Consider the following 24,519-nt stretch of genomic DNA (forward strand, 5'->3'; position numbering starts at 1 on the left):
CCTTCCCCCGATTAGCCATCTCCCTCAACAATATCCAAAACGGTATATCTGTTTGAGAGGGGGATGGCCACAGGGGACCCCTGCACTACCTTTATGGACAGATGCTCACCAACCTGACAATGACTCGAACTGGCTACAGTTTAACTAGTGGAACTAATGAGATAATGGTCACAATAGCTCTCCAAAACGGAGGTCTGATCCAGCTCATGTAATCTTCTTCAAACGCAGTAGTAATTTGAAAGTTTCATGTGGAAGATCCAGTTCTGTGTCTGTGAGACATTCAGTCCATCACTGTCCGCTTCATTGCTAGTTTTTTCCAGTTTCACCAGAATGTCACTAAGCAATAGAAATTACATCACTAACCACAACTTGTTGCTCAACGTGCTTTTTGTTTAAAAAATACCGTTTTGTGATTCCCTCACAATTTTGGGATTTTTTTTCTTCCCCCCCCCCCCCCCCCTTTAAAGCTGCTGACTGTTGTTGGTATGGTTCCATGGGCACAGGTAGCCCTCTGGTACTTTAAAGCTGCTGACTGTTGTTGGTATGGTTCCATGGGCACAGGTAGCCCTCTGGTACTTTAAAGCTGCTGACTGTTGTTGGTATGGTTCCATGGGCACAGGTAGCCCTCTGGTACTTTGCTCTTATCCGTGCATGAGCCTAGATGGTTAGTGACAGCAGGCTATTTGACCATGGGTAGGGCATCACAACTGAGTTTGATCTGGTTCTGACTGGATATTCATAAACAAGGACTTATCAGTAGGGGCCACTGATGCCTGGACTGAGATCAAAACTCGGAAATGATTTGGGAAGGAGTAATGGTTAATTTTTGTGTTTTAAAACAAAGTGAATTAGCACAGGTTTTAAAAAATCACAAGCTACGGGCATTGAAGATGTGTATTAAAGCTAGATAAGCCAGTTTGTGGAATGTCGCAGCTCACGGTCCATCTCAAATATAGAAAACGAGAGTCCGTTGCCTCATCCTAGATCCTTTAAGCCAGGATGGTTCATGTCTATTTCCGAGTATAGCAGAAGATGGTTTCTTTAATCTGACATCTCAAAGGGAGAGGAAAGAGCCAGTTTTGTTGGCAGGCCTACTGGCGAATCACTGATCGGGGAAGGAGTCGGGAGGATATCCTTCCCACAAGCAGAGAAAGGACAAGGGGGAAAAATGGGAGTGCGTCAGCTAGCTGGGTCTGGGGAGAAAGCCTGACCGAGAGAAGGATAACTCGCTCATCCGAAGCTCCGAGCTGATCAGAATCAGGCTGCTGCTGATTAAAAGTTGTGAGCTGACTATTAAGGAGGATAGTGTGATGTATGTTTTTTATTTTCTTCTCAAGTCGGGTTCTGTAGTTAGTTGAATCTAGGTGAGAACTGATTATAACCATTGATCTACATTCACTTGCTGTCTACAATAAAGCAGCTCAACATCTCACTAATTGTTCATCAGTCCAACTTCAAAAAGATCGGGGAGCGACATGCAAAACGCATAACTACCAATTCTGATCATGAGGGATCCTACTGTTAGACCCCAGGTTAAGCTATTGTGCAATTAGAAATTGGACAGTTTGGGCACAATCTTGAACGTAAGATGCTTGGACCACTTACGGGAGGGACCATTACCACTGTATCTGAATATTTAAAGCGGAGCCTAAAACTTGTAAAAGTAATACAGCAGAAAGTTGCGTGAGTCAATGGATCCATAAGCTCTGTGGTCTTACACTTTATGAAAAACGTGCTGTGAAACTGTTAAAGCTGTGTTATGAAATTCATTGAAAGGAAAGTTGTAACTTTGCTGCCTGTACGTTGAGTTCTTTCAATGCGAAAAACAGCTACGCAGAAGGAGGAAACTGACGAGCTGATAACAAAAGACTTATAAAATCCTCATCCTTGTTTTCAAATCCCTCCATGGCCTTGCCTGCCCCTATTTCTGTAACCTCCTCCAGCCCTACAACCCTCCAAGATTTCTGCGCTCTCCCAATTCTGGTCTCTTGTGCATCACCGATTTTAATCGCTCCACCGTGGGCGGCCATGCTTTTAGCTGCCTGGGCCCTAAACTCTGGAATTCCCTCCCTAAACCTCTCCGCCTCTCTACCTCTCCTAGGACCTAGGAACATGGGAACAGGAGTAGGCCATTGAGCCCTTCGAGCCTGTTCCGCCATTCAATGAGATCATGGCTGACCTGTGACCTAACTCCATATACCTGCCTTTAGCCCATATCCCTTAATGCCTTTGGTTAACAAAAAGCTATCGATCTCCAAATTTAAAATTAACAATTGATCTAGCATAAATTGCTGTTTGCGGAAGAGCGTTCCAAACTTCTACCGCCCTTTGTGTGTAGAAGTGTTTCCTGAATTCACTCCTGAAAGGTCTGGCTCTAATTTTCAGACTATGCTCCCTAGTCCTAGAATCCCCAACCAGTGGAAATAGTTTCTCTCTGTCTATCCTATCTGTTCCCCTTAATATCTTGAAAACTTCAATCAGATCACCCCTTAACCTTCTAAATTCTAGGGAATACAGCCCTAGTTTGTGTAATCTCTCCTCGTAACTTAACCCTTGAAGTCTGGGTATCATTCTGGTAAACCTACACTGCACTCCCTCCAAGGCCAATATATCCTTCCTAAGATTTGGTGCCCATAACTGCTCAGTTATGAGTGTCTTCCTCAAATTCGACTGCCCTCAAAAGTTTGTCACCATCTTCCACCTGCTTCACGACGACATGCAAGCAGTGATCCTAACCAACGGATCCACCACAGACCCAATTCACGTACGGACCGGGATCAAGCGAGCCTGTGTCATTGCACCAACGTACTTCTCGATCTTCCTTGCTGCAATGCTCCATCTCGCCCTCAGTAAGCTCCCCACTGGAGTGGAGCTAATCTACAGAACAAACGGGAAACTGTTCAACCTCCGTCGCCTCCAGTCCAGATCCAAGGTCGTCCCATCCTCTGTCATCGAATTACAGTATGCAGACGACGCTTGCGTCTGCACACACTCATTGGGCGAACTCCAAATCATCATCAACACCTTCACCGAAGCGTACGAGAGCATGGGCCTTACACTAAACATACGTAAGACTAAGGTCCTCTACCAACCTGCCCCCGCCACACAGTACTGCCCCCCGATTATCAAAATCCACGACGAGACCTTGGACAACATGGACCACTTTCCATACCTCGGGAGCCTACTGTCAATAAGGGCAGAGGTCGATGACTAAGTCCAACACCGCCTTCAGTGTGCCAGTGCAGCCTTCGGTCACCTGAGGAAGAGAGTGTTTGAAGACCAGGACCTCAAACCCAGCACTAAGCTCATAGTCTACAGAGCAGTAGTGATACCCGCCCTCCTGTATGCTTCAGAGACATGGACCATGTACAGCAGACACCTGAAAGCACTAGAGAGGTACCACCAACGCTGCAAATCCATTGGTAGGATAGGTGCACCAACGTCGGTGTTCTCGCTCAGGCCAACATCCCCAGCATCGAAGCTCTGACCACCTTCGATCAGCTCCGATGGACAGGCCACTTCGTCCACATGCCCGATACGAGACTCCCAAAACAAGCGCTCTACTCGGAGCTCTGACACGGCAAGAGAGCCCCAGGTGGGCAGAGGAAGCGCTTCAAGGACACCCTCAAAGCCTCCTTGAAAAAGTGCAACATCTCCACCGACACCTGGAAATCCCTGGCCCAAGACCGTACAAAGTGGAGGAGAAGCATCCGGGAAGGCGCCGAACACCTCGAGTCTCTTCGCTGGGAGCAAGCGGAAGCCAAGCACAGGCAGTGCAAGGAGCGCACGTCAACCTAAGCACCCCACCCAACTGCCCCTTCAACCACCGTCTGCCCCACCTGTGACAGGTGTGGAAGCAAGTCATCCTCGGTTCCAAGGGACTGCCTAAGAAGAGTAATTTTATGCCTTCATCTACAATGCCGCCTATCTTTGTGTCCTCAGCAAATTTGGATATATGACTTTCTATGCCATCATTTAAGTCGTTAATAAATATTGTGAATAGTTGAGGACCCAATACAGATCCCTGCGGGTCACATCCAGCCAACTAGAGTACCTGCCCATTATCCCTACTGCCTGTCTCCTGCCGCTCAGCTAATTTCCTAGCCAAGTCAATAATTTGCTCTCAATTCTGTGGGCTTCTCCCTTTAGTTAACAGTCTCTTATGTGGGACTTTATCAAATGCCTTCTGGATGCCCATATAAATAACATCCATAGACATTCCCCTGTCCCCTACTTTAGTCACCTCCTCAAAAAATTCAATCAGGTTTGTCAGGCATAACTTATCTTTCACAAATCCATGCTGGCTCTCTCTGAAAATTTTCGAGGTGTTCAGTCACCATATCCTTAATTATAGACTCTGGCAATTTCCCGACAACAGATGTTAAGCTCACTGGCCTATAATTCCCTGGTTTCCCCCTCTCGCCATTCTTAAAAAGCGGAGTGACGTGCAATTTTCCAATCTAAAGGAACGGCTCCTGAATCGAGAGAACTTTGGAAGATTATAGTTAGGGCATCTGTAATGTGCTCACCTACTTCCTTTAAAACCCTGGGATGGAAACCATCTGGTCCTGGGGAATTTCTCACTCTTTAGTGCCATTATTTTCTTCATTACTGTTATTTTACTTGCGTTAATTTTAGAGTCCCTGTCTCAATATTAGTTTCCTTGGGATTTCCGACATGCTATCCTCTTCTACTATAAATACTGATGCAAAGTAATTATTCAACTTGTGCGCCATTTCCTTATTCTCATTGACAATATCATCGCTTTCAGTTTTTAAGGGGCCAAAGAGGATTTGTGAAAGGCAGGTCATGCCTGACAAACCTGATTGAATTTTTTGAAGAGGTAACTAAATTAGTCGACAGGGGAATGTCTATGGATGTTATTTATATGGACTTCCAGAAGGCATTTGATAAAGTCCCACATAAGAGACTGTTAACAAAGGTAGAAGCCCATAGTATTGAGGGCAAATTTTTGACCTGATTAGGAAATTGCTCCTGAATACCCTCTTTTTCCTAATATAATTGTAAAAATTCTGTGTTGATTTTGATATCCCTTGCATGTTTCTTTTCATACTCCCTTTTTGTAGCTCTTACTATCTGTTTTGTGACCCTTTGCTGCTCTTTGTAACTTTCCCATTCGCCAGGATCTGTGCTATTTTTGTATGCTTTTTCTTTAGTTTTATGCTGTCCCTCACCTCTTTAGTCATCCATAGCTATTTTCTTTTGGCAAGTAGGGCTCTTTGAGGGCTCTTGTCCCTCGGGTATAAACTGGTTCTGTATCACAATTTATTTTTTAAACATCTCCCATTGATCTTCTGTCGTTTTACCCATTAACAGATTTGCCCAGTTTACTGTGGACAGTCTCTGCCTCATCCCGTTGAAGTCAGCCTTATCTAAATCTAGAATCTTAGCTGTTTTGCATTTCTCCCTTTCAAACGCTACATTGAACTCGATTATGTTATGGTCTCTATTGGATAAATATCCACGCACAGTTAGGCTGTTAACTAAATCTAGCTCATTACTCCTTACTAAATCTAATATGGCATGCCCCCATGTTGCCTCTAGGACATACTGTTGTAGAAAACTATCCCGGACACACAAGAAATTCACAACCTTTCTGACAGGTGCTAGTCTCCTTTAAGACGCTCCTTAAAACCTACCTCTTTGACCAAGCTTTTGGTCACTTACCCTAATAGCTCTGTGGCTCGGTGCCAAATTGTGTTTGATGACGCTCCTGTGAAGTGCCTTGAGACTTTTTACTACCTTAAAGATGCTGTTGTGGCGGATCGCCACCTAAACGGGCGCAATCCACTTTTCCGTCCGTGGACAATAAATCGGGCACCTTGCCTTTAAGAAGCATGCTGCCTTTAAGGCATGACAAAGGAGCGGGCGTCGCCCTCAGTGTGTACTCAAAAGCGCGGGTGTCGCCCTCAGTTGTTTTCGGGTTTAGCAGAGAGAGGAGCTGGGGCAGCCATCTCTCGAGAATGTAATAAACGCCATGTGTTCCTCAGATCGGTTCGGCCTCCATTCGTGTTCCGCGGCAGCCGCAACACTGTATAAATAGATTTAGCCGGAAGAGTCCAATGGTCAATTATAAAACATATTGTATCACTAAAACATTATCTGGCCATCTCATTGCTGTTCATGAGATCTCATTTTTATCCTACATTACAACAGTGACTACATGAAGTGCTTTGGGATGTTCTGAGGTCATGAAAGGCACTTTATAAATATGAATTCTTTCTTTCTGTTTTAGACACAACTGCGGCATTGTGGTCTGAAACTGAGTGACCCAAATTGGACATGGCTGCGGTATTGGTATTTGCACAAGGAAAGCTAAGGGATTTTCAGCGAACATGTCTAAATTCTCAAATAGAATTGAATTTCATGTATGTGCTTTTTAAAAAATTAATTACTAGTAAGAGCTGTTGTAGAGCCTTTCCTTGTGATAGTGGTAGAGGGTTCAACTTTGCATACATTTTAATACTTCATTCTTTTCTAATTCAGCAAGTACTAAACATGTCCATTTGGCTGCCATGGTTGCAATCTTTCGATGAATTACATACTATTAATATACAACATATTTTGTGTCAATCTAATAGTGTACCTAGACGACAGTCCCAATAGTTAGGCATTGTTGATGCATTGGTCTATACGAGTGAACCTTTCGTGTGGAAAAAAGCAGAGTGAGCTGGATCAAGAAACTGAATGGGCCAAGGGTGGGTCAGTAAGTGAACAACCAGAAGCCGGAGCCAAGCAGGGCGCAGTCACAGGAAAAGTACTTCTTTGGCTGTGGAGCGCTTTGGGAATGTCCTAGGTCCTGAAAGGAGCTATATAAATGCAAATTCTTTCTGTTTTAGACACATGATGGGAGACCAATAAGTAAATGGGTTAAATTAAATAAAATTTGGGTGAAGTAAACTTAATATTCAGTTGCAATAAACATAAATTCTAATAAAGTTACATTTAAATAAACTTTACTTGACACAGTTACTTGGCTCAGGGAATAAAATGTAATTAAAATTTACCTGCAGCACCACCTAAAGAAATGGTTTTGGGAGATGGAACTTGGAGGAGCATCAGCACCACTTAGCATTGTGAGGACTGACGGTAAGTATAATGGTAAGCATACCTTGTTAAAAGTAATAGTAGGGTTGTCAACCCTCCAGGATTGCCCTGGAGTCTCCAGGAATTAACAATTAATCTCCCGGACACTGCTGCGAGCCCAGGACAAAAATCACAGACCGGGGCATTAAAACAAAATTGTTTTCTTTTTCCCTCTTTTTTTGAACACTTTTGTTTGAGTTAAAAAAAATATCGGAGACTGAGAGGAAAGCCTGTTTGACTTGACAGTCAAGGAGCATCTAATTCACTTTCCAATTGCCCGTGGGAAGGCAGGGCGTGCGAGGATGGACGTGTCAGGCGGCCAATGGCGGGAGTGTGGGGGTGGGACGGTTGGTGGCGGGAGGTCATATGGTGAAACCAGAGTTGGCAGCCCTGAGTAATACTCATGCAGGACAAAATTGTAACACAGGAAGTACATTTGACAAACAGGATGTTGTGTGCTAAATGCAAGATTTCTAATATCAATAGATTTATAGATATGACATTTTAATGGGTTTGAAATTAGGGTATAGGCTCTGCGAGAGAGTCGGCAAATTTATCAATGGAGTTGCTGAGCCAAACAAACCAGCAGAGGTCCCAGGTTCAGTCCTTTGTGTAGAGTTAGCAGGTCAGAGTTGAGCGGTGATGGGGATGCTACAATTGGCCTGGGGTCCTTGGGTAAGGAAGGGACAATCAGTCAAGCGTTCTCACTTCTGATTTGTACCCAGTGATCCCTGCTGAAAAGTGCTTGTGTGGACATCAGGTGAGAAGCGTACAGGGCTTGGCTGTGATACCCTCCTCTCTGTCACACTGCAGTCAAAAAGTCTGCCAATTCTCAAAAGATGTCAAAGCTCACACAAATAATGGCAACTGAGGTAATGTACTGGACGGCGACTGCTGCCTGTGGAACTGTACGTAGAAAGGATGCGGTGCATTCAGAAAGAGGAGAAAAAAATTCAGTGACCATTCGCATTTGATGACAGTGAGAACCACAATAGAGACTGGTTTATGCAGGAATAAAATTACCATACACCACAAAAAGGCATTGTAAGCAAGAGCGTACAGAACCTGTCTAGTAAGCTATATAGAAGCACATGCAGGCACGTATATCAAAAGCAGTCGGCCTAAAGAAATTTGAAGATGAATAAACTGTTAACAGCAATTAATTTTCAACCATGTTTCTCTTCGGTTTATTTTGACGCCTGTTTGATAATCTTTACCCTTTTTTTAACCTCGTCAGGTTTCAGATGCTGGCGTTATTGGATTGGTGAATGGAGTGTGTTCCCATAATTTAAAAGTAAGTTTTGCAGTACTATTCCTGAGCTCTAGTCCCTGTTTTGAGTCTTGTCCATATCCGGATTCTCTCTCCTACACTTGACAACTATGGGTTGAAAGATGTATAGAATATATAGCTTTCCAACAATCCTGTGTTGTGATTGAACCAACTATATTACTCAGTCAAAAATGCAGTCAACCTTGTTTCTGTTCTATCAATACTACTGTTGACATTGCAGCTTGGAACTTTCCCCTCTCATATCTCTTATGGTGCGAATGCGCCGTCCTCCATACTCTTCTTCCTGTGTTGAAAAAAATCCATTAAGCTGCCGCCTCCTCTAACTCATTTTTTCCCAGCACCTGAAACTGAAATTCCTTCCCTCCCTCAATCTATCCTTTTCTCCCACAATCTTCAGGGTTTTAAAAAAAGAAGCTTGGCCACCTCAGACATGCCAACTATGAAAACCCGCAAAAGCTGACCAACACCAAAGGGAGACATGGGGAGGGGAGAGAGGAGGGAATAAGAAGTTAGAGGGTGGGCTGGGCGAGGGAGGCCGAGGGAGGAGCGACACTCCTTCCAATATTTTAAAGCTCTGAATCATGTTATCCTTTGGATCTGTTCTCCAGTTTATGCCATCTGAATTGTACCCAGCTGTCTTTGTAAGATAGTGATTTGAGTCTAGTTTTCAGCCATGTTGTTATTGTTTATGTCCTCCTGATATCAAAAGCATCTGTCCTTTCTGGGAGTAAGGTGAACCACAACTAGGTGCAACTGTACAATTGTGGTGTCAAATTCACCATAATCACCGTCAAAAACAGAGCTCGCCACCAAGGGGAAGTTAGAGTTTTTGCCCTTCCTGAACGTGAGTTTTTATTCGCTTATGGGATCTGGGCGTCGCTGGCAAGGCCAGCAATAATTGCCCATCCCTAGTTGCCCTTGAGAAGGTGGTGGTGAGCCGCCACCTTGAACTGCTGCAGTTTGTGTGGTGAAGATACTCCCGCAGTGCTGTTAGGAGGAAGTTCCAGGATTTTGACCCAGCGACGATGAAGGATCGGCGATATATTTACAAGTCAGGATGATGTGTGACTTGGAGGTGGTGGTGTTCCCACGCACCTGCTGCCCTTGTCCTTCTAGGTGGAAGAGGTCGCAGGTTTGGGAGGTGCTGCCGAAGAAGCCTTGGCGAGATGCTGCAGTGCATCTTGTAGATGGTACACACTGCAGACACGGTACGCTGGTGGTGAGGGAGTGAATTTTTAAGGTGGTGGATGGGGTGCCAATCAAGTGGGCTGCTTTGTCCTGGATGCTGTCAAGCTTCTTGAGTGTTGTTAGAGCTGCACTCATCCAGGCAAGTGGAGAGTATTCCATCACACTCCTGACTTGTGCCTTGTAGATGGTGGAAAGGCTTTGGGGAGTCAGGAGGTGAGACACGCAGAATACCTAGCCTCTGACCTCTTGTTGCCACAGTATTTATGTGGCTGGTCCAGTTAAGTTTCTGGTCAATGGTGACCCCCCAGGATGTTGATGGTGGGGGATTCGGCGATGGTAATACCGTTGAATGTCATGGGGCGGTGGTTAGACTCTCACTTGTTGGAGATATTCATTGCCTGGCACTTCTGTAGTGCAGAAGAAAGCACCATTGTTTCATTTGAAAATATGAACCTTGTAATTCCTGTTTATAAGAAAAGGTACTGAAAAACCTTGACTACCATAAGGTGCCTGTGCTTGCTTGACTGATTTTGGAAATGTAGATGGTGATAAATAACACATTGCTGTTTTGTTTAAATGTCTGCTTAACAGTTTTATTGCTGAGTCAACAATGTTGGGGTGCTACATTGTCGGAGGTGCCATCCTTCAGATGAGATGTTAAACAGAAGTGTTGTCCCCCTGATACTGTGGTTCAGATGGATACTCATGCACTATTTGAAGAGCAGGACATTTTCTTTGGCCAACATTCTTCCCATGACAAACACACCAAAAAGAGAAACCATAAAATCGAATTATTTATCGCATTGCTGTTTGTTAAATCTTGCTTTTTGCAAAAATGGCTGCTGCGTTTGTCTATGTAACAATAACCATTGCACCTCCAAGTAATTCACTATATGTGAAGTGCTTTGAGATGTTGCTGGGGAAATGACCACAAGCTATATGAATGCAAGTCAGTCTTTTGTAATGAGACTTCATCTTCCAAAGTAGTTTTAACATCAAATGCCTTTTCTTTAGGAGATTCATATGGACCGCTGCGTGAACCTAACTGATGAAGCTGTGGAAAGTGTACTCACTTTCTGTCCCCACATTTTCATTCTACTTTTCCATGGGTGCCCACTTATCACAGGTGAGTCAGCGTGCAGGATCAACCCTTCTGACTTGTGTATTCAATTTTGCTGCTGTTGTAAACTCAAAATGGAATAAGAAATAAGGATTCAAGGGCTCTGGGGACATGCCCCGTCCTGCACGGTATTGAGCCTTGCAGTAAGATTCCAGGTTCAGCCCCTGGTCCGTACTGAGGTGGCTGACCTCAGCTGTGGGCACGGTAGGCCTCAGCACCTCGGGGCAAGGGAAGGGAAAATCAGCCATGGTGCCTCCTCCTGATTGCTATCCAGCACTTCCTGCTGGAAATTGTATGTATGGAGGTCAGGGTAAGGACAGGTTCAGACTTGGCTGTGGTGTTCCCTGTGAGCCTCTTGCCCAAGTGGTTGTTCTTGATGTGTGAGCGAGCGCTGATAGGATAATCTACCATGGCAATATCGCAGCCTGTTCACACATACACAAATTTGCTTTCTAGCTACTGTCATTGGGTAGCAATCGGGAGTAGGAAACCTGGCTGATTTTTCTGCACTCTGGGCAAAAACATGATCGAGTGCGGCTACAATGCCTCCCAAGATCGATGAACCTGCCAGCACTCGCAGCATTGCCTTGTGTGAATAATGGCTCCTTATGTGAGGTATGGGAGGGCTACTGGCAGCTGTTGAATCATCAAGACTTAACGTCTTCAAAGGAAGAAAATTCAGGAGAGGAATAAAACTCTGATAAATGTTCTCTTCAACTTTGCTATGCTTTATTTCTTTTTTGATAGATCGTTCAAGAGAAGCTCTGCAACAGTTAGTCTGCCCCAACCAAATGAAACAAGTGACGTGGACCGTTTACTGAATTTACTTTTTTCCACCATTTAATATTTGGTAATTGACAACTAATGTTCTGTAATTTCCATACAATAGCAACAGCCGTTCTGAGCATTCTGCAGTGAAATTTATGTGACCAGGTAATTATCAATTAAATGTTTATTTTGATTCAGTTCAGTTGCTGAGTACAGTATAGAATTTTTGTATATGTGCAGTGTAGCACTTAGTTGTGTATGATATATTAGCACCATCCCCATTATGTTTTGCTGTGATGTACAAATAAATATTGGTACAAATGAAATTAAGTGTGTGCTTGATAACAAAAAAAACTATTGGGTTCAACTGAATAGTAATTTGTTTTTAAATGCCAGGAAGGGTACGGTAGTGTAATGGTTATGGTACTGGACTAGCAACTTGGAACTCATGAATCGATAATTTGGCATTAGAAAAGGGTTGGCATTAGAAAAGAAAGACCATACCTAGTCTGCCCTACATGCAACTCAAGCAAGCCACTGCTGTGATAGAATGTTACCGATTTGAAGGTCCTAGTTTCAATTCCGGGTCTTTGCTGGGCTAAAGTCAGCCAGAATTCCCACTCCTGACAGGAAATGCCCAGTACTTATCCCAGTTGTGTCCTATGACAAAAATCTCCACACAGTGCTCGAAGTCAATCCATAATTCTCCTTCTTGGTCGTCTCGGGAAGCTCATACTCTATGACCTTCTGCAACCAATTCTGTGCAATGTAACTTGTGAACTGTGCTCTTCCAGGATCCCCAATCAGAATCTCTGATCTGTGAAACCGCTTGTATTCTGTGAGCCAATCGTGAAGATCAGCAGCAAGTTCTTCATCATAAAACATGTCGCCTAAAAGAATCACATCCCATTTTTCTTCTGTCTTTCCAATTAAGCTTTCCGTTGCCACCATCAGTGGTGATATTTTGTTAAGTTCGCAGTTCATTCCTATGGAGACTGCTGCAACTGTAGGAGAGCAAAATAAAACAATTTTTAAACACCATCTAAATATGTACCACTCTTCATCCTCTAAAAAGCCCAATTCTGTCCAAGATTTGAATATGCTCCCATATCTTTCAATACTTCTCTTGCACCTCTGGATGGAATACAAGAAAAAGCCATCCTCTTGTGTGTGATTCCTCATTAGCCTCTAACTTCCCTCGCAGCCTTTCTTGTTCTAATTTTATTTATTTTAACTGCTCCTCTAAACTTTCTTTACTCCTGAACTATAAATGAGCCTCGCTGTCTGGAAATCCAGACTTGTCACACCCTTTCCTGCTCTGAACATATTTTCCCCTTACTCTTCTCTTCCTTCAGCTTTACAATTCAAGCTTGACTATTGGAATATAGTGAGTAGGCCTTTCAGCCCTTCAAGCCTGTTCCACCATTCAATCAGATCATGACTGCTCTGAACCTCAACTCCATTTACCTGCATTTGTTCTATACCCCTTGATACCCTTACCCAACAAAAAATCAATCTCAGTCTTGAAAAGGTGCTGTATAAATGCAAGTCCTTTGTTTCATCCTTTGGGCAAGGCTACACCCTGTGCTTAGTTTTTGCCATCTTCTCAAAATATGGCAAAAGGGATTACTCTAGGACCAGTCACTCACTCTCCCAATCCTCCGTCACTGACTCTTGTGATCAAACTCTGGTCATTCCTTAAGATTGAATTATTTATTGCCGCTTTTTTTCTAAGCTTGATCACTGGGCTTATTAGCTGCTTAACAGCTTTTCTAGATTGCTTGGTCATAAAATAATTGTTCCCTCTGTTGTTCTCCTGACATTTATCCTTAAGAAGGTGTAATTAGGTTAGTTGTGTTTCTATGCTGTTGTTTCAAAATTGCTGATTTTGCTTAATTGCTCTATGGCAGGGTGCCCATTTATCTGCTACATTTTGTAATGTTCTTGTAATTTATACAGTTAGACCTGTTTAATCTGCATCTCATCAGTTCTTATGCCTGGGGGAGGCGTGGCATTTTTATTCATTGTCACCCTAAACTCTTTTTTTTGTACATGGTTGGCTTAAGCTCTGCTGCTGAGATGAAGACTAAAAGGCAGATTTCCATTGGTTCAGCCTCTTTATTGTGATGGGCCAATTGGCACGTGTGACTTGACTTGTGCGCACAATCACTCTGATGAATATTGGCAATTAACAGTTTGCATGGAGCCAGCTGCATACAATCACTTTGATCAATTAAAGCTATTTACTGGTGTTATGGTTTGGACTTTTTCCTCACTGTGAAAAGGCAGTTTCCATAAGCAGAGACTCTTTGATCTGCAACATATGCCCATACACGTGCCATGTATTAGTTTGCATGCCCAGAGTTAAAAAACAATTATTCTTCAACTGCAGTTTGCCCAAAAGGCAGAAAACTGCAAGCCATCAGACTAATGGGTACAGGCTAAAACACTTAAGTCACATTTATGTACAACTTCATTAATACACAGAAGCCAAATGATTTTAAATAATGAATCAGCACAGTAATTAAAAACAAGAAAATTGGAATCAGTCCAGAAGGGGTTAAAATACCACCTTTAGACTTGATTATTACGGACTTCTGGATACACAGTTAGGTTTGTCTCTTTGTAGACCTTCCACGTGCAAAGTTATATGTGGACATAGTGAATCTTAGCCCAACAAGGAGATTAGATTATCCACGGACTAAGTGAATTATCCAGTACTTAATAAATCCAATAGCTTCGTAAATCAGAGAAGGCAATCATCCATTATTAACAAAATAGTAATAAGAATTATAGCGTAGAATGCTGATGAGCAAAGTGCTCACAGCTTCTGGTTTCCGAGTGACTGTAAATGCCTTGACCATGTACAAATCACCTAGCACCTTGGTAAGTGCCCTTGTATTCTTACTAATTTCTTAATCAATCAGCCTGGTCTGCTTTTGCAGACAACTTGTGTCTGACTTTTATTTCTGTGCTCTGGTAAGAAAAGACCGTTTCCATTTTCAATTCTGCTATTTCAAAACGGTTTAAACTAAAATACAGACGTCTCCTTTATTTGGCGTAATTTGCTTCTGAGCTGTTGGCAATGTTTGTTCTCGAAGAACGTTGGCATTGCACGGTTTGGCACTTTTGTGATGTTTCCCAAAGAAGGACTTGGAGAAAATTTAAATTGTTCAATTTGTCATTTTTTTTGTGTTAAAATGCACCGAAAGAGCAAGCAGAATTGTGGATGACCAAGAGACAGCACTTGAATAATAAATTGCCTGTTGATCACAGTGCAACTATACATACAGCCACCCTATGGAGCCATTACCTGCAAATTTGTGCAGCTTTTTGTGCACCTACATCATTTCTAATAGAAGTCGATGGCTGGTTTCCTTTATTGACCTGCCCTCTGCCTGTCTGACCCATATGCTCATTATCCATGCTAATATGAATAAAAATGGAGGAAAAAATGGAAATCTGAAAATAAAATGGAAAATGATCGAAGTACAGAACAGGTCCAACAGCATCTAAAGAGAGAAAAATCACAGATAATGCTTAGGGTCAAGATCCTTTGTGAGAATGGAAACTGGAAGATTGAGTAGGATTGACCAAAACAAAGGCGGGGGGAGGTGAAAGGAGAACATGAGTCAAGGGTGCTGACTCATGTCACAGGGTGGGAGTTAACAGGCTAAATGGCCAGTCAACAAGTGTTTTGAAATAAAAACAAAATGCTGGAGATACTCAGCAGGTCAGGCAGCATCTGTGAAGAGAGAAACAGAGTTAACATTTCAGGTTGATGACCTTTCGTCAGAACTGGGGAAAAAAGCAGGAACTTGATGTGCCAAATAACTGCCTGAATCCATGAGGTTACAACTTAAAACTAAAGGCTTTTATTAAGTAAGAATCTTGGCATCAAGTTAACACAGGGCAACCATCATTCATCACCGACCCAGCCCTTATGAGTAAAACCCAGCTCTTATAAATAAGACTCTCACCAATCAGGAGGATCCATAAAGGCGGAGCTAGGGAGGAACATTAGTGGTTACACCTGTAAAACATTTACAGACATTAACAAGTACAACAGACAATCCAGAACACAGTTATTTCATCACATTCACCCCCTGCTATAGATTCAATCTGTCAGGAGGTCTGATAGTCCTCTGGGAACGATGTAACTCTTGCCGAGGCTCCTCCCGGAGTACCAACTCCGCGTCATCTGAATTTCCAGAATCATCAGTGTTTTCCACACTGAGGGTTTGTGTCTCTAAAGGTCCAATACCACGATTAAAAACTCTACTCTGAGTCGAACTCTTTTCGAACTCCAGCAGGTGCAAGATCTTTAATAGAGACCGTATCCTCTCGCCCATCCAGATATTGAATGTACGCATACTGGGGATTAGCATGAAGGAGTTGTACTTCCTCCACCAGTGGATCAGTCTTGTGGCCTCTCACATGTCTGCGCAACAGCACAGGGCCTGTGGTCGTTAACCATGTGGGTAACGATACTCCATTAGTAGCTTTTCTTGGAAAGCTAAACATCCTTTCATGAGGGGTGGCATTCGTCGCTGTACACAAAAGAGACCTTATGGAATGCAGCACGTCTGGCAGGACATCCTGCCAGCGAGAGGTCGGCAGGCCTCGCGACTTCAGAGACAATACGATAGCCTTCCACACTGTCGCATTTTCTTTCTCGACCTGCCCATTACCACGAGGGTTATAGCTGGTAGTTCTACTCATTGCAATTCCTTTAGATAGCAAAAACTGTCGCAATTCTTCGCTCATAAAGAAAGAACCCCTATCACTATGTATATAGTTAGGCATGCCAAACAAAGAAAACAGTTGGCAGAGGCATTTAATTACAACAGCACTGGTCACATCCGAACAGGGGATAACAAAAGGGAACCGAGAGTACTCGTCTATAATATTAAGAAAATAGACATTACGGTCGCTCGATGGAAGGGGACCTTTAAAATCGAGACTCAAACGCTCAAATGGTCGAGTTGCTTTAATAAGATGAGCTGGCTCGGACGGCTTATAGAAGCAGGGTTTGCATTCAGCACAAACACGACAGGTTCTGGTCATTGTCCGGACCTCCTCAATAGAGTAGGGTAGATTGTGGGACTTAATGAAGTGGTTCATTCTGGTAACCCCAGGGTGGCAGAGTGCATCGTGGAGACTTTGAAGCTTATCTATACCTAGACTAGCACATACTCCTCGTGACAAAGCATCCGATGGCTCATTAAATACTCCAGGCCTGTACTGAATATCATAGTCATATGTTGACAGTTCTATTCGCCATCTTAAAATCTTATTTTTGATCTTGCCTCTCTGCTTAGTATTGAACATAAAGGCCACAGATCACTGGTCAGTAATAAGCGTAAAACGTCGGCCAGCGAGATAATGTCTCCAATACCTGACTGCTTCGATAATCGCCTGCGCCTCCTTTTCCACTGAAGAATGTCGAACTTCTGGTCCTTGCAATGTACGAGAGAAGAAAGCTACTGGTCTACCAGCTTGGTTAAGAGTTGTTGCCAATGCAAAATCAGATGCATCACTTTCCACTTGAAAAGGGATCTTCACATCCACGGCACATACCACTGCCTTTTCAATGTCCCGTTTGATATTACAGAAAGCCTCCTGAGCTTCCGCCGACAGCGGAAAAGACGTCGACTTAATAAGAGGTCGGACTTTATCCGAGTACCTAGCCACCCACTGGGCATAGTACGAAAAGAACCTCAGACACCTTCTTAAAGCTTTTACAGTGTGAGGTAAAGGTAATTCCTTAAGTGGGCGTAATCTTTCAGGATCCGGCCCGATTACCCCATTCTCCACAACGCAACCAAGAATACACAAACGTGTAGTATTGAAGGTACACTTGTTTTCGTTGTAGGTCAGGTTTAACCTCTTTGCCGTCTCTAGGAACTTCGCGAGATTTTGATCATGCTCACAGATAGTAACATTGTCCAGGTACGGGAATGTTGCTTCCAACGTGTATTCATCCACCATACGATCCATCTCCCGTTGGAAGACGGATACCCCATTAGTCACTCCAAAGGGCACCCTAAGAAATTGATACAGGCGCCCATTAGCTTCGAAGGCCGTATAAGGTCGGTCTTCTATTTTGATAGGGAGTTAATGGTAGGCAGACTTTAAATCAATGGTGGAGAACACGCGATACTGAGCTATCTGGTTCACCATCTCAGAAATACGAGGCAAAGGATAGGCGTCCAATTGGGTATACAAGTTTATAGTCTGGCTATAATCGACCACAAGTCTTTTCTTTTCATTAGTTTTAACCACCACCACCTGGGCACGCCACGGGCTATTACTGTGTTCGATGATTCTCTCCCGTTGAAGCCTTTCCACTTCCTCTTTTATAAATGTTTTATCTTCTGAACTATACCGTCGACTCTTAGTCGCTATAGGTCTACAATTAGGAGCAAGGTTCACGAACAAAGAAGGCGGACTTACTTTTAAAGTAGAAAGGCTGCAGACTGTGAGTGGAGGCTGAGACCCACCATACTTAAGGGTAACGCTCTCATGCTGACACTGGAAGTCCAAACCTAAAATTAAGTTCACACACAACTGAGGTAATATAAGGAGTTTAAAGTCCTTATGCTCCGTATCCTTAACGGTCAATGTGACTTTACAATATCCAGTTACCTCTGAAGTAAGGGACTTGGACGCCATCCCAATTTCACTTCGAGTAGGATACACCTTCAATGAACAGGAGTTAACAAGGTTGGGATGTATAAAACTTTCAGTACTGCCACAGTCTATCAAACACCCAGTAGGACGACCATTAATCTTAATGTCCATCATAGATTTCGACAAGGAACACGGTATGGTCTGGTCAACTGTAGCCGAGGCTAGAGTAAAACGATAGGCGGCAGCAGAGAAGACATCAGGTACAGGATTACCCTTACACACTTTACTAAAATATCCCCGTTTCTTACATTTAAAACAAGTAGCCTCTCTGGCTGGGCATCTTTGCCTGGAGTGTTTAGGTTGGCCACAAAAATAACACTTAGACCCATGGGGTACAGCTGCAACAGTAGGATTAAGTGGAGGCTCCATTGACGTTATGGATGCCTCCATACTCGGAACACACGAGGCTGAGAGAGACGCATGGGCTGATGCATACACTTCTAAATTCTTCTGGGCTACATCTAACGATCGAGCCGTAACAATGACTTTTTAAAACTAACGAGTCATTCTCGAGGAGTCTCTGTCTAATATAATTAGATCGAAGGCCAGATATGAAAGAATCACGGATGGCTTCTTCCTGATACAATATGGCAGAGACAGCCTTGTAGTTGCAATCCTTAGCCAAAGCCTTAAGATCCTGCAGAAAATCATCCAGGGATTCCTCGGGTAATTGCCTGCGAGTAGACAAAAGATACCTGGCGTATACTTCATTAACCGACTTAAGGTACTGGGCCTTAAGAGCTGCAAGGGCCTCTTCATACGTAGTAATATCTTCAAATATAGAGTAAGTTTGATGACTTACCAAGTTGGTTAAAAGACCCAACTTGTTAACCGTCGGATCGATCGATGCAATGAAGTATTCAAAACATCGAAGCCAATGCGTAAATTTCTTCGATGCATCTGCCGAATGGGGATCGATATCCAGACGCTCTGGTTTCAAAGATCGATCCATCTTCCAAAGTTGTTACTTAATAAAATTGATGTGCCAAATAACTGCCTGAATCCATGAGGTTACAACTTAAAACTAAAGGCTTTTATTAAGTAAGAATCTTGGCATCAAGTTAACACAGGGCAACCATCATTCGTCACCGACGCAGCCCTTATGAGTAAAACCCAGCTCTTATAAATAAGACTCACACCAATCAGGAGGATCCATAAAGGCGCTCTTTTGGTTGAACCAAACATAAACAAATAGACTGTAACTAATTAAACTTTAAATAAACCTTAACAAATCAAATTAAAATTTGGTTGTCCAAATCAATTATGCACTCCAGTCCCCCCGGCGCCCACCGGTCGCGGAAGTACTCGAGCGAGCCGGCGGACACCGCGTGCTCCATCTCCAGGGCCACCCGGGCACGAACATGGCTGCGGAAGAGAGGGAGGCAATCTGGCTGGACGACCCCCTCAACCGCCCGCTGCCTGGACCAATTGATGGCTTTTTTAGCCAGGCCCAGGAGCAGACCCACAAGGAGGTCCTCCAACCTGCCCGCTCCCCTCCGCACCGGGTGACCGTAGATCAAGAGCATGGGACTGAAGTGCAACCAAAAATCGAGGAGCAGCCCCTTCAAATAATGGAAGAGGGGCTGCAACCTCTCACACTCCATGTATATATGAAACACGGACTTCTCCAGGCCGCAGAAAAGACAGGCGGCCTGGGAGTCCGTGAACCTACTTAAAAATATATTGCACGGGACTGCTCCGTGCAACACCCTCCAGGCCAAGTCCCCAATAGAACAAGGGAAGACTCACGCATAGAGAGCCCTCCATTGGGGACCTCCGCCGGAAGGCAAGACGGTGTCCGGACGGCAGGCGAAGATGGCAAAGTGGAGAGTGTGCAGGAGCAGCCCGTACAGAAAATACTTCCGTGCGGAATGAAAAGGCACGGAGGGTATTTCCTCGAGACGGCTCAAGTTGTGAGGCGCCGGCTCCCGAGGAGTTTCGGGGCCGGGCGCCGATGAGGAATTCCGTCCGAACGGGGGAAAGCTCGGGCGGGATCGCCCCACGCGCTTGAGCCGCCTTGATACACCTTGTGGCGCCGGGGCGCAGTGTCGCTTTCATCGACTCGATGGCATTGACCGCGAACTGGACGTTGGCCCAAGACATGCGCCGCGCCAACTCCTCCGGCGCCATCCAGCCCGCTCCTCCGCCATCGAGCAGGTCCCCGACTCTCGTCACCTTGCCAGGCACAGCCCTGCGCTCCGCCAGCCACCCGAACCCGCGAACGTGGAGGTGCGGATTCCTGAGCAGCGGGTCCCGAAGGATAGCTGCCATTCCTGACGGGGGAGAGCTGCGCCTGGAAGCAACGTAGTTCCAAACCCATAGCAGTTCCTGGTTGTACCATAGCATAGTGGTTAGCACTGTTGCCTTACAGCGCCAGGGACCCGGGTTCAAATCCGGCCTCGGGTGACTGTGTGGAGTTTGCACATTCTCCCTGTGTTTGCGTGGGTTTTCTCCGGGTGCTCCGGTTTCCTCCCACAGTCCAAAGATGTGCGGGTTAGGTTGATTGGCCATGATAAAAAAAATTGGTCCTTAGTGTTAGGGGGGATTAAATACGTGGGGTTACGGGAATAGGGCTTGGTTGGGATGGCTGTTGGTGTAGGGACCGGGTGCTAGGGTTTGGATGATCAGCCATGATCTCGTTGAATGGCGGAGCAGGCTCGAAGGGCCGAATGGCCTACTCCTGCTCCTATCTTCTATGTTTCTATGTAGAAGACAGGCAGCTCCCGCAGGCTGGCACGCGTGCCGCCCACTTTCACAAACAGGAGCTGCATGTCGTAATTGAGGCCGTGCAGCTGGCGGAAAAAATACGTCGCCAGCACACACCATCTCGGAGGATTCTCGACGTACAGGTATCTCTGCAGCGTCTGAAGACGGAAAGTCGCAACCTGGGTGCGAAGGCACACCAGCGCCTGACCACCCTCCCTAAGCGGGAGACTCAGAACCGCGGCAGAGACCCAGTGCTTCCTTTTGCCCCAGAAGAAGTCGATGAGCTTCTTCTGCATCTTGGCAACAAACGCAGGGGGAGGGATCAAAGTGACCAACCGGTACCACAACATGGCGGCCACCAGCCGGTTTATGACCAGCGCTCAACCCCTGTAGGACAACACTCGGAGCAGTCCTGTCCAGCGTCCTAAGCGAGTGGTGACTTTGGCCTCCAACTCTTGCCAGTTCGCCGGCCAGGCATCCTCGGCAGGGTTAAAGTAGACTCCCAAGTAGAGGAGGTGCGTGGTGCTCCAGGCGAAGGGCCTGAACTCCGGCAGGGAGTCCACCCGCCACTGACCCACCAGGAGTCCGGAACATTTCTCCCAGTTGATCTTGGCGGAGGATGCGTCCGAGTAAATCTGCTGGCATTCCCGCATCCTCCGCAAGTCAGCGGGATCCGTGACCATGAGGAGCACGTCATCGGCGTAAGCCGAGAGGACCAGCTCCATGCCCGGCCCTTGCAGAGCCAGTCCCGTCAACCTCTTCCGCAAGAGGCGCAGGAAAGGCTCTACGCAAAGGGTGTATAACTGACCGGACATGGGGCATCCCTGACGCACCCCCCTCCCGAAGCGAAGGGGCGCCGTCAAGGACCCGTTAACTTTAATCAGACACTCTGCGACAGCGTACAGAAGTCGGATCCGGGCGACAAAATGCATCCCGAACCCAAATGCGCGCAGAGTCCCGAAGAGATACTCGTGATCCACCCTGTCGAACGCCTTCTCCTGATCCAGGGAAAGGAAGGCGACCGACAGACCAGCCCTCTGGGAATGGTGGACCAGGTCCCGGACCAGATGGATGTTATCGTGGATAGTCCGGCCCGGGACCGTGTAGGACTGGTCGGGGTGGATCATGTGGGCCAGCACGGTGCCAAGGCGAGCAGACATGGCCCTGGCAAAAATTTTATAGTCCATGCTGAGGAGGGAGACCGGGCGCCAGTTCTTAAGGAGGCGGAGATCGCCCTTCTTAGGCAGCAGGACAATAACCGCTCTGCGCCAAGAGAGGGGCATCTCCCCGGTCGCCAAACTTTCCCCCAGGACCCGCGCGTAGTCGCCTCCCAAGACGTCCCAGAACGCCCTGTGGAACTCCACGGTCAGCCCGTCCAGCCCCGGGGACTTTCCCCTGGAGAGCTGGCGGAGGGCGCCGGTCAGCTCCTCCAGACTCAGAGGAGCGTCCAATTCTTCGGCGCCCTCCAGGCCGACCTTCGGCAGGTCCTCCCACAAAACTCTGCGCGCATCCTCGCTGGACGGATCCGGAGAGAACAGAGCCCTGTAATAGGCGCGGGCCTCCGCGCTGATTCCCTCCGGATCCGAGACCAGAGATCCGTCGTCGGCCAGCAGCCCCAAGAGCTGCTTACGGACCCCCAGTCTTTTTTCCAGCGAGTAGAAGAAGGGGGAGCCGCGGTCCAGGTCCCGCAGGAACTGGACCCGTGACCTCACATACGCGCCTCGGGACCCGACGAGCTGCAGATCCTTCAGCGCGCCCTTCTTCTCTTCGTACACCTTCCGCAGGGCCAGATCCTCGACGACTTGACCAAGACGGGACTCCAGGTCGAGCACCTCCTTCTCCAACCACCCGACCCGGGCCTCCCGCCTCTTGGTCGACCCCTTCGCGTACTCCTGACAGAAGAGACGGACGTGAGCCTTGCCCACGTCCCACCATAGCCTCAAGGAGGGGAAGCCCCCCTGCTTCCTTCTCCAGTCGGCCCAGAACCGACGAAACGAATCCCGGAACCGCGCGTCCTCCAGCAGCAGGTTGTTAAAATGCCAGTACACGGACCCCCCCCTGGTGCGCGCAGCGGAACGAGCTCCGCCCACACCAGGTGGTGGTCCGTGCACGGCACTGGCCGCATGGAAGCTGCCGGACCGCAGGAGACGTAGGCCCGGGAAATGTAAAGGCGGTCGATTCTGGACCTTCCTCCTCCAGACCCCACGTAAGTGAAGGCGCTGGAGTCGGGATGGAGATTTCGCCAGACGTCCACCAAGTCGAAGGACCCGACCAGGTCCCTCAACTTCTCCATCACCGCCGGGCATCGGAGGGGACCCGGACGGTCCCTCGCCTCGAGGGTGCAGTTAAAATCCCCCCCGAGGATGACGCACTCGCCCACGTCGATGGAGCCCAGAAGAGCGGACACTTCTTCAAAGAAGCGCACTTGCTGCGCACCGGCCTGAGGGGCATACACGTTCACTAGTTGGAGCGGCACGCCCCCCAGGCGAACAGTGACCTGGAGCAAGCGGCCCGGCACATGCTCCTTGACCCCCAAGATCTCCGGCTGAAAATGTGGGGCCAGCAAGATAGCCACCCCGCTGGAAACGTTGGAGAGGTGACTCATGCTGACCCCTCCTTGCCACTCCAGGAGCCACGTGGCCTCATCTCCCGGAACGGTGTGGGTTTCTTGCAGGAAGCACACTGCATACTTCCCGTCCCGAAGGACCGAAAGGTTATTAAATCTGCGGCGAGCCTCCCTGCTGCCGTTGATGTTGAGGCTGGCTATGGTTATCTTCATATCAGAAGCATAGCGCAACCTCTACCTACATCTAACGGGAGGAGGGAGCGCAGCCGCTAGTCGACCGCCATTCCCTCAGCAGCCCAGTGAGGATCGACCTGAGCCGACGCAGCTCGAGTGGGCTCACGTCCACGTCCGCGCCCATGATCTTGACGGCGGCGCGGACCGACCCGATGAGCAGCGCCAGCTCCGACCACCTGGCGAGGGCCAGCCGGGTCTTGTTTTGACGACCCTGGCACACGGCCACAAAATCCCGGAGTTCCCTGATGGGAATGAGGGGAGACTCGGCGAGGGGCACGAGGTCATCCGTCGCCTCGTCAGCGATGGTATCCAACTCGTCCTCCGCGCCCATCACCAAGTCCCCGTCCTCCTCCGGGGGGTCGCCACCAGCAGCCGACCCGTTCGTCGCGCAGTGCGCAGCGAACGGCTCGGCCGCATCGGCCGGCCCCGCCTCTGCCCGGATCCCACCCCCAGGATCGGTAGCAGAGGATTCCTCCCTGGGCTCCTCCGGGGGCGCCGGGCCAGAAGACGGCAGCGGTTCGGAGTCCCCCTCCGCCTCAGACGCCAGAACGTCCGGAGAAATCGGGGAGTAAACAAATGGAAATTCCTCTAGGACCTCCGGCGCCGGAGACACAGTCGGGGGGCCCTCCCCCTCCACGCCACCAGCCTCCGACCCAGCGGAAGGGGTGCCTTCAACTAAACCCTCGACCAGGTCGAGCAGCCCCTGGGGAATGTCTGGGTCATATTGGGTGAGCTCATTTTCCTCGAGCTCGCCCGACCCAGACCCCAGGCCGCCCGACCCGGCGAGGGGTAACGGCACCGAAAGAATATAAATTTCTGCCGCGGGTTGTTCCGTGACCCCCCCCC

The 24,519-nt window shown here is 47.1% G+C and overlaps 2 protein-coding genes across 2 annotated transcripts in view; one reads left to right on the forward strand and one right to left on the reverse strand.

Annotated features, from left to right (window-relative positions):
- amn1 (antagonist of mitotic exit network 1 homolog (S. cerevisiae)) overlaps positions 1-13,725 on the forward strand; it is a 48,043-nt gene extending 34,318 nt beyond the window's left edge. The window contains exons 5-7 of the mRNA XM_086008624.1: positions 8,345-8,401; positions 10,601-10,712; positions 11,454-13,725. Coding sequence (XP_085864750.1) covers positions 8,345-8,401; positions 10,601-10,712; positions 11,454-11,527 — 243 coding nt within the window. The 3' untranslated portion in view covers positions 11,528-13,725. The remainder of the gene's footprint in view (positions 1-8,344; positions 8,402-10,600; positions 10,713-11,453) is intronic.
- The window catches only part of etfbkmt (electron transfer flavoprotein subunit beta lysine methyltransferase), a 44,690-nt gene continuing 32,305 nt past the window's right edge, over positions 12,135-24,519 (reverse strand). Inside the window, exon 3 of the mRNA XM_086008625.1 lies at positions 12,135-12,478. Coding sequence (XP_085864751.1) covers positions 12,135-12,478 — 344 coding nt within the window. The remainder of the gene's footprint in view (positions 12,479-24,519) is intronic.

Source organism: Somniosus microcephalus, chromosome 16, assembly GCF_052327205.1.
Source record: "Somniosus microcephalus isolate GS21.2 chromosome 16, FLI_Smic_1.0, whole genome shotgun sequence".
Classification (NCBI taxonomy): Eukaryota; Metazoa; Chordata; class Chondrichthyes; order Squaliformes; family Somniosidae; genus Somniosus; species Somniosus microcephalus.